General features: G+C 38.7%; 3 protein-coding genes and 2 long non-coding RNA genes across 7 annotated transcripts; 3 read left to right on the plus strand and 2 right to left on the minus strand.

The window, feature by feature from the left end:
* Positions 1–239: 239 nt before the first annotated feature.
* Positions 240–2,431, plus strand: LOC139195752 (uncharacterized). The gene is made up of 3 exons (XR_011580672.1): positions 240–374; positions 1,287–1,356; positions 1,718–2,431. It is a non-coding gene; the product is annotated as an uncharacterized lncRNA (long non-coding RNA).
* Positions 2,117–4,658, minus strand: LOC108171634 (uncharacterized). Of its 2 annotated transcripts, none has more exons than XM_029102775.2 (4): positions 4,442–4,658; positions 4,154–4,342; positions 3,145–3,200; positions 2,117–2,490 (listed from the first exon to the last, which is right to left on the minus strand). In XM_029102775.2, exons 1-3 carry the CDS (start codon positions 4,656–4,658, stop codon positions 3,166–3,168), a joined length of 441 nt encoding a protein of 146 aa, XP_028958608.2. In that variant the 3' UTR covers positions 2,117–2,490; positions 3,145–3,165. The 2 variants fall into 2 exon arrangements, with proteins under 2 accessions (XP_028958608.2, XP_017183506.3); XM_017328017.3 differs by having other exon boundaries at positions 2,117–2,496.
* A 131-nt stretch (positions 4,659–4,789) lies between these two features.
* On the plus strand, positions 4,790–5,413 carry LOC103420031 (uncharacterized). Its single transcript, XR_527017.4, has 2 exons — positions 4,790–4,970; positions 5,134–5,413. It is a non-coding gene; the product is annotated as an uncharacterized lncRNA (long non-coding RNA).
* A 1,169-nt stretch (positions 5,414–6,582) lies between these two features.
* On the minus strand, positions 6,583–7,362 carry LOC114825150 (pentatricopeptide repeat-containing protein At1g79080, chloroplastic-like). The gene is made up of 2 exons (XM_029103524.1): positions 7,128–7,362; positions 6,583–7,040 (listed from the first exon to the last, which is right to left on the minus strand). The coding sequence occupies exons 1-2, from the start codon at positions 7,360–7,362 to the stop codon at positions 6,583–6,585; spliced, it is 693 nt and encodes a 230-aa protein (XP_028959357.1).
* Positions 7,363–8,018: 656 nt separating this feature from the next.
* LOC103428093 (G-type lectin S-receptor-like serine/threonine-protein kinase At4g27290) lies at positions 8,019–11,781 on the plus strand. Of its 2 annotated transcripts, none has more exons than XM_029102773.2 (7): positions 8,019–9,587; positions 9,830–9,973; positions 10,088–10,242; positions 10,320–10,530; positions 10,608–10,845; positions 10,939–11,089; positions 11,265–11,781. In XM_029102773.2, the coding sequence occupies exons 1-7, from the start codon at positions 8,309–8,311 to the stop codon at positions 11,559–11,561; spliced, it is 2,475 nt and encodes an 824-aa protein (XP_028958606.2). In that variant the 5' UTR covers positions 8,019–8,308; the 3' UTR covers positions 11,562–11,781. The 2 variants fall into 2 exon arrangements, with proteins under 2 accessions (XP_028958606.2, XP_028958607.2); XM_029102774.2 differs by having other exon boundaries at positions 9,839–9,973.
* Positions 11,782–13,015: the final 1,234 nt, after the last annotated feature.

The raw sequence follows: 13,015 nt of genomic DNA on the forward strand, positions 1-13,015 counted from the left end.
TATGCTTATGTCGTCTATGGTTGATTTTTGCTAAGGTGGAAATTAGAATATAAAACGTTTGATCCATTTTCTTCCTAAATTAATTGTGGATAAAATTGTTAATCTTTTTGTGGATGGTATTTTGTTTTATCAAAATTTGTGTGGATAGTATTGGCGGCTGACCAACTACTGACGGTAACTTTACTATGAAGTCTGCCTATGTGTTGGACTTAGGTGCAAATATGGACATTAAGTGGTGATGAAGCTTTATCTGGGAGTTGTATATTCCTCCTAAAGTACTCTCTTTTCTTTGGCTTTTGTTGCTAGACAAATTATCGACAATAAACGAGCTAGACGGGGGTTGGCTACGGGTTCTTCATGCAACATGTGTGGTGGTGCGTTTAAATCAATTATTCATGTCTTTAGAGATTGTTTCTTTGCTGCTAAGGTTTGGAGAAGTTTCCCTGTTCCTAATCAATTTTTTATTGATACATATATGATGTACTAATGATTGGTTTTCCAAAATAATTTCTCTTCCAAAATACTATTCTCGGACTATTTGAAATGGAGACTTATTTTTTGTATAACTTGCTGGCTCTTGTGTCATTGGAAAAACAAAAGTATTTTTTGATCAAGATTTTACCAGCCCCACTAATTCAGGGGGAATTCTGGGCTAAATTTGTCCTAAAGGTTAAAACTCATATTTGTCCCAAAGGTTGGAGCAAGTTAGGGTAAGTTTAAAACCTAAAATTTGAGTTTTATTCCAAGGGTTGAAGTAGGTCTAATGATCCCAAATTAGTTATTATTGCCTACTTGAAAGATTGACTTTAGGCGAATACGTAGGCGAATCGCCTATGATTTCCTCCATAAAGCCCCTTCGAACACATGCTTTTCTTCATTGGGAACCTCCTTCTAAAGGTTGGGTAAAGCTTAATGTTGATAGGTGTTGCAAGGGTGTGGCCAATTTCATTGGTGTTGGTGGTGTCCTTACAAACTCTTCAGGGGTATGAGTCTCTGATTTTTGTGCTAATTTTAGTTGAGGTGAGATTTTATGTATTGAAGTTTAGGGTGTTTTTATTGGATTGCAACTTGCGTGGAATAATGAAATTAAGAAGATTATGGTGGAAACATATTTTGCACTTGCAATACAATTGATTTTAAATGCAAAAGTATTAATCACACTTTGGAAAGTTTGGTATTGAATTGTCGTGCTCTTATGCACCAAAGTTGGTCTTATGAAATTCGACATATTTCAATGAAAGGAATTTTGTTGCTGATGATTTGACTTGTTTGGGGTTGTCATGCAGTTTAGGTCCAGTCTTTTTTAAGCAAGCTCCTCTTTCTTGTAGTCAGTTGCTAGTTGCAGATATAGATGGGGTAAATGACTCTTTTTTTGTGATATGTAATCTTTCCTTTCCATTTGAGCTTAAAAAAAAAAAAACAATCATTCATTTCCCTCTTAAGATTTTGAAGAATTCGCTCAAAATTCAGATGGAGTAAATGACTAAAAATGCTTTGGATGAAAATACTTTTGGAACCAATCATTCGTAAAAATGCAACTCAATCCTAAAAAAAATAATACTTGAAGTGCTTTTAGAACCAAAAAAAAAATCATCAAAAAAACACCTTCAATCATTCTTAAAACATTTTAAACATGCCGCTCTCTTAAATCTTTCAAAAGTGTTAGAAATTTTGGGGTATTCATTCATTCATGTATACTTAAATGCACATTGTGCAGGTTTCCGTTCTACTCAGTCGATTTTGGATGGGGAATGCCGTCCTGCATACGTCTCCCAGGACTTGGAGGGATTAAAAACATGGTCATATTGACGGATGCGAGTGCCGGCATTGGCATTGATGCACACTTGGTATCGAAAGAAGACATGGCCTTAATTGAAACCAACCAGGAGCTGCTTGCATATGCGTCTCCGAATCAAATATACGATGGCTAATTAATTGGCAATGTTCTTGTGCGTTTTCAATTAAAAAGGATGCTATATATGTTTTTACCTTACGTGATTTCTTTTGGCGTTGCTTGTACGTAGTAATGTCGTTCTCTCCGTAAACGATCAACTGTATTAAAAAATACCGGCAAGCATAACAAAAATTGTAAGTGGAAAAGTTTGGATCAAAGAACTCAAACACAACCACGAAATTTTTTTCTTTTTGGAGCTAGGATTCAACAAATGAAGAAAACACATCCCATCTCTAAATCGAAATCAAAATAGAGGGGACGGAGTCAACTTAGTTTCCATTACTACGTATCCAAACAACCACCATTCAACCTATTGAAACCTAGTCACAGCCCATAATCAAAATAATCACCTTCATACCGCAGTTCCAATCTCAATCTTCACTTTCAGGTACCGTGTATGTTCCGCGAATGATAGAACATCCATGTGGCTACTGAGACTCACCTCATCCAGCTTCCTCCCAAGATGGTGAAATTATCAGTGAGTAGTCAGCGGAGGCAAAACTCTTAAGGTTGTCCCGTGCAGTCCCATTATTAAGCTTTATCTTTCCGCAGATAACAAGAAAAAACCATAAAACAGTCAGTACTTCATATACTGAGTGAGATAACAATTACAATGTGTGTGCACTGCTTTCTTTATAAGTCAACAAGCCTACAAAAACAACAGCAAACTAATCTTTAACTAAATTACATGAATGACTTATTCATTTTCCATCGTGCAACTGCCTTGTGTGTTCTCGTTTTTTTTAGCTGGTAAAAGATTAAGATTTACTGTTGCTGATTTACAGATTATTACTTTGAAGTTCAAGTATAAGAACTACATAAAGTCATCTAAAAACTTTACAAAAACAGCAAGACAATAAGAATTGTACTCCGTTGGGTCTAATGAACTTCAAAATAACTAAAATGGTCAACTGTATGTGCATGAATCGACGTATAAATGAATCCAGCATTACATTGTTTTAGTTTGAGCCTACCATCCCAGCAGTCAATGCAATATATTTGTCAATGTTACTCCGTTCCAATGTTTACCAATAACACATTGATGAACCGTGGTATGCAATCAAAGAAGTTATAGTTATCCTTTTCCAAAATTTCCAATGTTTACCAATAACATATTGATGAATCGTGGTATGCAATCAAAGAAGTTATAGTTATCCTTTTCCAAAAAAGAGAGAAAAAATGTGTAGTACCTTTCGAGACACACAACTATATTACGGCAGTCCTGAATGTCCTGTGGCCGTCTTATCTGCACATTAAATTCAAAATTTTCAGACACAACCATATGTAGAGCAAGGATACACAATAGTTCAAAAGTTATATATAGGGTAGTGCTATTCACACACCCAACACCCCTGTTAAATTTGTCTATTGATCTTTTTGAATTCATTCGATTTGACTGAAGGAAATTGAGAGGGGTGTGTGAGAGATAAAAATGGATGAGTGGATATCACCACCTATATATAACATTTGATATTCTTGAGAGGGGTGTGTGAGAGATAAAAATGGGTGTGTGGATCACCACCTATATATACCATTAGATATTCGAACTGATAGTTTCATACAAACTTATCCGTTCAAAAACCAAATATCCATAAGGGCAAACAAAAGAGTTCTGCAAACACTCATCCAAACACATAACTACTTAAACCACAAGTTTACAAAAAAATCGGTAATGTAAAGGTGAGAGCGTTGTTAGGCGCCTGGCCTTTAAACTGGTTAGACATATTAAGACTTGAAAGCGAGAAAACAAGAATTTAAAATTTTTATTCTAACAAGATATGCGCCCATGTCTTGCAAATAGCTAACAGAAAATAGCACAATTTATCCCAATCACCCTTAGTTGACGAACAATAAATTGAGAGAAGCATAGACTCGTACGACCTATGTTTCTTTCGTTCTTCTTGACTAGTAACTTCCATGACCTATGTCAAAATCAACTAGCTTCGATATGTTTGGAAGTTGGGGTTCCGCATAAATCTTCGCATCTGCGGAGGTGTACTAATCGTAATGTGAACCTGGATTAAAAGCAATCAACTTTTTCTCATCTAACTATCCATGGAAATCTATCTTACAGTAGCTTGATCACACAAGTCACTCTTTCCACTTTCATTACCACTCGATTATCTCATCATAACGAAATCGAAATGTCTCGAAAAGTGGCAAAAACAACATAAAAAGAACCTTAGTTTTAGTAAATACCATGTTGTTGTTGCTGCTGATGCTGGATTCGGACGCCAACAAACAGCATTCTGTCAATGTTATCAAGCCGGCGCTGTACGGACTTGAGAACCGAATTCAACGACGAAACTCTCTTCCTAACGGCGGAAATCTTCGCCGCGTGTTGCATGATGAACAGAAACGGAGCATCGTCCAACAACTTATCCAGCTCTGCCCACAAAACCAAAACAACACTAAATATCAAAATTACAAGCAAAATTCAAAATTTCAAAAGAACAAAGAGGAATTTTTTTTTAACTTTTTTTTTACCGCGGGTGAGGCGATCGAGCGACTGAGAGAGGTGGTCCTGGCTGGCGAAGGTCTGCTGAGCTTTGGAATCGAAGTCTTTGATGACGGTGGTGAGCGTCGACGAAAGCGCCTTTGCCAGCGCCTCCGTCGACTGTAATCTGTTCTTCGCGTTCTCGTTCTGGTCGACAGTGACACTCTTCTCCTCTGATGACTCCAGCTCGGTTTTCTGGCTTTCCATTTTCTCAGACTCACCACTGAAAATTGACTGATTGGTTTTCTCGCTCACTTTCCTATTAGTTTTCTCGGCAACCAAACAAAAAATTAAATAAAAAAATTGGGGTTATTTGGTTACCGGGCTTTTTCCATTTTGGGCCTAAGATTAAACACTACTTCAAGCATTTTCTGGCAGGCCCATGTGCATATATAGAAGAAGCAGCAGAGATATTAGGGTTCAGAGTCGTCAAAAACCCTGCGGTATTCTTCTGGAGACGTCGCGGCCATCGTTCTGGTAACGCAGCAGCAGCCTTTCCCATCCGACATGAGGGCCAAGGTAATTCTTCAAAACCCTCTTCTTAAATCTCCGTGCTTTAAACTTTAAAGTCAGCGGGATCGAATCGAAAAACTGTTTCGAATCTGCTGCTGATGGTTGAATAAATTGTGTGCGGTGGTTGTGATTAAACCTGTGTCGCTTTTTGTGACGTCGTTGTTTGCAGTGGAAGAAGAAGCGCATGAGGAGGCTGAAGAGGAAGCGCCGAAAGATGAGGCAGAGATCCAAGTAGGCAGCTTTTGCTCCGGCGTCCGCATCGCCCCCTTCTCATGGCCTGAGCTGCCCATGTGAGGTTTTGCAGACTGGTGGCTGCTCGTGAGGGTTTATTTCTCTGTATTTCGGTTTTCGTAGTTTTGGGGTTATAACTATTTGGATGTTAAATTAAATGCTTTATGACAGAGTTTATTCTGCTCCTAATCACATAATTAAGTATGGATTTGGTTAAATTACTATGGATTCTCCTTGTTGTGATGTTTTCTTTAATTTGATTGTGTTGTTATGATGCAATGGGGATCTCGGATCGTGATAGATGTCAAAGTTTAGAGCTTTTAGGCATCTGGTGCACTTCGTGGCACCACATTAGGCCTTAGGTTTTTGACTAACCAGGCAAATGTGCTAGTTTAGTGTCTAGACCACATAAGCAAGATCCATCGGAAGCTTTGATTCATTGGCCAACCCGCGGAACCAGAACATGTACGTGTCTACCATCTGCAGATTTCTTGATCCTGGTTTCTTCACTGTATCGGGTGTTTATGGTTTCTAGTGTCATGCTGCATAGGAAGTCTTAGCTATTAGTATCTTTGTCTCACAGAGGATTTCTTTTGTTACGATTCACCGCTATCACCATTTCGTTGTCTGCTCCTTACTTGTCCAACTTTTCACAGCAGAAATCGATGGTTTTCTTTATCCGGCATACATTCTATTGACAAGCCCGCCAGGGATTTTTCCGAAATTGTAGATTTGTGAAAACCTAGTTCAGTTTGGTTACCTACTCTACAAGTTGTAGGTATCAGGTTAGGGTTGGTCATGTATCTGATTGATCCGAGTTGATCTCGAACTTAGGTCAAGAATATCGACCGCTTGGTCGATATTGCGACCGCACTGAGTTTCAACAAATGAAAACCCGCCCTATCTTCGGAAAAAACATAATCATGCTTATTTACGGCGCAAAGAAATTAAACGAGTAAAAGTTTGAAACAGATGTCTGAGTTTTGTTCTTCAAGTGGTACCAACATGGAGATTGAAACGGATCTCAGAACAGCTGTTAGACTTAATTTACAGAACAAAACTGAAGAATGCAAGTTCTCTCCAGAGTGAAAGTAAATAAAGTAAGAGTCTAGAGCAAAACTTCTTTGTCTTGAACTTGTTCAATGCTGCCCAGTTCCAAAGCCTGAATATATATGTCAATGGTCATAAGGAATGCATCTCCTATCGTTTTCCTTTCTTCCCTCATCGATCGATCTACACCAAATGATTGAACAGATCGATCTACACCAAACGATTGAACAGCCTGCCGGAACTGAGTTTCCCAAACTTGGCCCTAGAAACGACTTGGCCATAATCTTGCTTGCTTTTCTCGCCTGTCACAGTATTTCCGTTTTGTTTTCCCTCGCTCCTATCCCGGTAAATCCTCAAAGTCATACTGCATAACCAGTCTTTCCACTGTATTCGGACTCACTACGTGTCTCAGGTGCAACTCTTTTAAGACTCTGGCTGCCAGTTCCAGTTCTCCTTCGTGCGCAATCCCTTCCACAAGAATGGTGTAGGTCATTTCGTTAGGCATACGCCCTTTCTCGATCATCATCTCAAAAACCTGGAACGACTCGTAGCGGGAGCATTTTTGTTTATTGCAGAGGCTTTGAATGATAGAGAATGCCTCTGGCACCAAACCTTCCTCGCAGAGCACAGCAATGGCACTGAATGTTCCTTCATTAGGATTACACCGCCGATGAACCATTTGGTCTAGACACTTAACCGCACCATCCACTTTCCCCTCTTTGCAGAGATGAGCAATGATCGGATTGTAGCTGGCAGCGGTAGGCTTGAACCGACCTCTCTGCATTTCGTCCAAAACTTGACGATCATGTTAAGTTCTACCATGAAGTGCAAGTGAACCAATTAAGATGTTAAACGTAACTATGGAAGGGGCTCGATCCTCACCTTCCGTCTCAGACGGAAGCACATTTGCCTCTTCCCACCTACCCTCGTGACATAAACTCCTCAATACGATGTTATAGCTCACAACATTTGGATCGAACCCCATCGAAGGCAAACTCCTAAAGAACCGAAATGCCTCATCAGTCCTACCTTCCTTGCACAAACCAGTTAACAAGACATTGTAACTGACCAAATTAGGCTTTCCATCTTTAGCATTTATCTCCTGCAGGAGCTCCATGTTGTGCATGCTTTGTACATATTCGAAATGTTCTATTTCTATCCCACGTTTAAGAAATTGTCCTATTTCCCGGTATTTTTCCTTTAAAATTAGACGACTAAGAATATAACAGTCATGAGATTTTATGAGCCGATTCATTCTATAATATCCGCTAATTGATAATAAGTAAATGCGTAAATTACAAAAAACTACCTTAGGGTCGAAACCACAATCTCATACCTTATGTTTTAAACATTACAATCTCATACCTCAACTTATGAATTCTTTGCAATGTCAAACATTCGTTAATTTTTTTATTAATTTAATATCCGCCTCCTCATGCAGCGTCAGTCTCCAGCAGAGAGTGCGTGAGTGAGGAAGAAGAGAGTTTAATCAATGATTTTTTTAGAATTAATTTAATTGTTAAATAAAAAATAAATAATTTATTAATAAATAATGATATTTTTATAATTAATTTAATTGTTAAATAAAAATAAAAAATATATTAATTTTTTATTCTTGTTGGAGATAAGTGATCCTGCTCATGCTACGTTATTATTTAACAGCCAAATTAATAGAAAATTTAACGGATATCTAACATTGCAACGGATTTATAAATTGTAATATTTAAAACATAAGGTATAAGATTATAGTTCGACTTCGATCCATAAGTTATGTAGGTTTTTTTGTAATTTAGCTAAGTGAATTATTGTTTCATGACAGCTGGGAGAGAGGTATTTGTCATATGAATTTATTTGGCAATCCACCATTGGAGATGCAGTCAATTTTACAGTTAGCAGTCAATTTTACAGTTAGCAGTCAACTTAGTTGAGTCTAAGTTGTTGGCTCAATTAAGAAAACCAAGTCTTTCAATTTACTTTGATTTTTCTTTGGGCGAACAGTCCATCTTCTCTGCATAATTTTTATATTAATTTCTTTGGATAAAGTATACAGTCTCAGAACAACGATGCAAGCCTTGAGAAGCTTTTATATGTGCTTGTTCTTCTTATTCTCCCTCCTACGAATCTCAGCTGCAACTGCACTGGGCACAACAATCACTCCGAGTGGATATATAAGAGATGGCGAAACTCTGGTTTCAGTAGGTGGAAGCTATGAACTGGGATTCTTCAGCCCTGGTAAATCGAAAAGCCGGTACGTGGGAATATGGTACACTGATTCTACTGATGCAGTTGTGTGGGTAGCCAACAGAGAAACACCACTTGGTGATTCTTCAGGACTTTTGATGCTCACCGAGCAAGGAGTTCTAGTCCTCCTTGTCAATAGCTCAAACAAGATTGTGTGGTCATCGAATTCATCAAGAATCGCCGGGAATCCAGTATCGCAACTCTTGGATTCTGGAAATCTTGTGGTGCAAGATGGGAACGAAACTAACCCGGATAACTTCTTGTGGCAGAGTTTTGATTATCCTTGTGACACATACCTACCGGAAATGAAGCTTGGTTGGGACTTGGTTACCGGTTTAGAGAGGTATCTCTCGTCTTGGAAGAGCACAGAAGATCCTGCTCCAGGAGAGTTTTCGGCACGAATTGATTATCGTGGCTTACCACAACTTTTTGTTATGAAAAGAGCTAAGAAAGTTGGTAGAGGAGGGTCATGGAATGGTCTTCATTTAACAGGATTTTCATCTGGACAACCAAACCCAATATCTAGGATTGAATTTGTGTGGAACAAGGATGAAGTCTACTGTCAGTTTAGGCTCCTAAACAGGTCGGTGTTCCAGAGATTAGTATTGAGCCCATTAGGCGTTTCGCTGCTGTTCACATGGGAGTATCAAACACATAGTTGGGAATTTGCCTCTACACTCCAAGAAGATCGGTGTGAAAGTTACGCCTTGTGTGGTGCATATACTATTTGCAAAATCAATAACTCTCCCATATGTGTATGCCTGAAGGGATTTGTACCAAAATCTCCACAAGATTGGAATTCGGGAAATTGGTCTGATGGGTGTGTTCGTATGACTCCATTGGCCTGCAGCCATGGTGATGGCTTCCTAACGTACAGTGGGGTTAAATTGCCAGACACATCTTCGTCTTGGTATGATAAAAGCATGAGCCTCGAGCAATGCAAGGGATTATGTCTGGGAAACTGCTCATGTACGGCGTATACAAATCTAGATGTCAGGGAGGGAGGAACTGGCTGCTTGCTTTGGTTTGATAACGTCATTGACATAAGAGAATTCACTCTCGGTCAGGATCTCTATATACGGATGGCAGCATCAGAACTAGGTATCCCCCAGACTTGTTATGTTTTCCTTTCTATAGCAAATAACATTATGACTCTTGAGGTTAATGGAAACTGAGTTTTTTTTCCAATTTTGGTGGGGGGAGGTTTAAAGGGTTACAGGGTAGTAGTGCATCTTATACCTTTATCTGCAGCAGCTATGCAAAGTAGGGTTTAAATAAGTTAGTGTTAGAATCACAGTTACTGCAACAATACGAGATCCCATGAAAGGTTTGTTTCAATACAGATATTTCAGATCATGTTAAGAAAAAGAGCAATTTCAACAAGAGACAGCTACTTGCAATTCTCCTCAGCTCTGCAGTTTTTCTCATGGGAATGCTAATAGTTGGAATAATATTGTACATCCGGAAGAAGAAACTCAAAAATGAAGGTAAGCATTTTTGGACACATTAAAAATGCATTTGATAAGGTAGTATTTAATTTCAATAGTGTAGCTAACTGTTCACATCTTTTTATCCATGCTGACAATATTCTACTATTTCAGGACTCAGAACAAAGGATTGCGGAGAAGAGTACCCTGGAGAAGACGGGGAAGACATGGAGTTACCACTGTTTGACTTGACCACCATAGCTAAAGCCACCAACGGCTTTTCAAACTGCAACAAGCTGGGAGAAGGTGGCTTTGGACCTGTGTACAAGGTAACATAAATTTGTGCAACGAAAATTAGCTACATTGCTATACAAAACTCAAGTCTTTTCAAAATGATGGTCCATAGGGTACACTGATAGGAGGAAAAGAAATTGCAGTAAAGAGGCTTTCAAAGAATTCCGGACAAGGGACGAGAGAGTTCAAAACTGAAGTTATACTTATAGCCAGACTTCAGCATCGCAATCTTGTTAAGCTTCTCGGTTGTTGCATTCAAAAAGACGAAAAGATTCTAATATATGAATTCATGCCCAACAAAAGCTTGGACTTCTATATTTTTGGTACGATCCTTCATTTTCGACCTTATTATACTAGGATTCAATGTGGCATTGAAATAACAGGCTTAAAGTTTCTTCAGATCAGGAGGGACAAAAATTGCTCAACTGGCCTAAGTGCTTCCACATTATCGTTGGAGTTGCCCGAGGGCTTCTTTATCTTCACCAAGACTCTAGATTAAGGATTATTCATCGAGATCTGAAACCTAGCAATATTCTGCTAGATAATAATATGAACCCGAAGATTTCAGACTTTGGCCTGGCTAAAACATTCGGCGGCGATCAAAGTCAGGCCAACACAAACAGAGTGGTTGGAACCTAGTAAGCATGCTTAGACTTGTTTTGAGGTTTATAATTTTCATTTTTCTGCTTTTGAAATTCTTTCTGACTGGTCACTGCATATTGATCTGGCAGTGGTTATATGTCTTCGGAATATGCAGCAGATGGAATCTTCTCGATGAAATCTGATGTGTTTAGCTTCGGAGTCATATTGCTCGAGATGTTGAGTAGGAAGAAGAACAGGGGATTTCGTCATCCGGATCACGACCACAACCTTCTTGGACATGTAAGTTTAACCGGCGAGGTGATTATATTTACTTTAAAAAGAATAGCAAATTAGACGGTGCTCTTCAAAGAACGTCTTCTAATGACATGTATTTAACAGTATAGAAGGTCTGCAGCAAAGCCCCTTTTACATATTAGCCCACTAACATATCATACATGTTTCAATTTGTTTTAAGGCATGGATACGATGGATTCAAGATAAACCACTAGAACTGATCGACAAAACGTTTTGTGATTCATGCAACATATCTGAAGTGGTAAGGTGTCTTCATGTGGGGCTGTTATGTGTGCAAAGAGTACCTGAGAATAGACCAAGCATGTCATCTGTGGTTCTGATGTTGAGCAGTGATGTTGCCTTGCCACCTCCAAAGCAGCCTGGTTTCTACACTGAACGAAGCGTCAATGAATCACCATCAAAGACACTTCTATGTTCAGAAAATACTTTCAGCACTACATGGATAGAACCTCGGTAGATCATCATTGCGGTGCTTGTTAGTCCTTCAATCAACCATCACAAAACGTGTTCGGAAGGTTGACGTGAAGCTTATAGCCTTAGCTGGGAAACAATGAGACCTGCGATTGTAACTCTGCAAGAAAAATATTTATGATTACAAGTTTATCAGTTCCTAAATCAGAACAAAGAAAGCACTTGGGGTTGTTAGATGATTGAAGAAAAATTAAGTTATAGCTAAAGTTGTGTTTATTATTTATTGATTTTATTTTATTATTTCATGATAAGATAAAATTTATTGAGAAGGAAAGTAGATCCTGGTTCGGATATTTGATCAAGTCACCGGAATTAACACTCTAAGCCTGGTTCGAGATAGGTGTTTGTCATTTAAGTTTCTTTGGCAATCCTCTATTGGTAGAAAAACTTCAGTGCAGGCATTTGGACCGCGTGACCATCGTCCCGCAAACACAAACATCACGCTAAAGTGAGGCAGCCGTACTGAAGTTTCTCTCCACCGTCTATTCAAGCATTTTCAGCGCCTGTTCGGTCTGCCCATTATTCAAGCACCCACCAATAACAGCATTCCATGAAGCACCATCCAATTTAACATCTACCCTTCTCATCCTACAAATTAAAGTTACACCTTTTTGTTTTGAAGCAAGAAAAAATATATATTAAAAGGTAAACCCCCAAGAACAACCGTTCCCTATATAATCAAACGGAAGAGCATGAAGAGCAAATGAAGGAATATGGGATGATCCCAAATATGACAATTAGTAATAAGAAGGCCTTGGTGATCAAAGGCATCCGCCACAAAGTTAGCCTCTCTAAAAATATGTTTCCAATCAATGCAATCAAATTTGGTTGCCATCCACTTGATATCTTCAATAATAGGAACCAGATTCCACGGTGTCATATCCTGGTCCAACACTGACTGAATGACCAACTTAGAGTCTCCTTCTACCATAATCTTTGTATAGCCCTTCCCTTGAGCATAAAGAAGGCCCTCTCTGAGAGCCCTATCAAGATTTAGAAATAGTGGCACCATCAAGATTTAAAGCTCCACCGCCGATGAGTTGCCCAATATGATTCTTTAAGACAAATCCCCCCCCCCCCGGGAACCTTGTCCCCAGCCACTGAGCCATAAAAAATTTAGCTTAACATAACTCTGATCTGGAGGGTGCCATTTAATAATCATGGAAATATCATCAGTATTTCTACTTAAACCCTTACAATTGGCTTTAAGATATCGCTCACCCATAAATATAGCCAGTAAAGTTTACACCCTTTATGTTATCTCTGTTCGAAAAATACGCAGTTAGAAGTACATTCCAGGACGCGACATCTCGTTTAGACATGTTGATTGAGATTTAATATTAAATAACTTATTTACCCTACTATGCAATGACAATTTTGACCTTATTAGGTTTAAAAAATAAATAAATAATTTCTATATACACCCCAAATCACTTTTAA

Source organism: Malus domestica, chromosome 05, assembly GCF_042453785.1.
Source record: "Malus domestica chromosome 05, GDT2T_hap1".
Classification (NCBI taxonomy): Eukaryota; Viridiplantae; Streptophyta; class Magnoliopsida; order Rosales; family Rosaceae; genus Malus; species Malus domestica.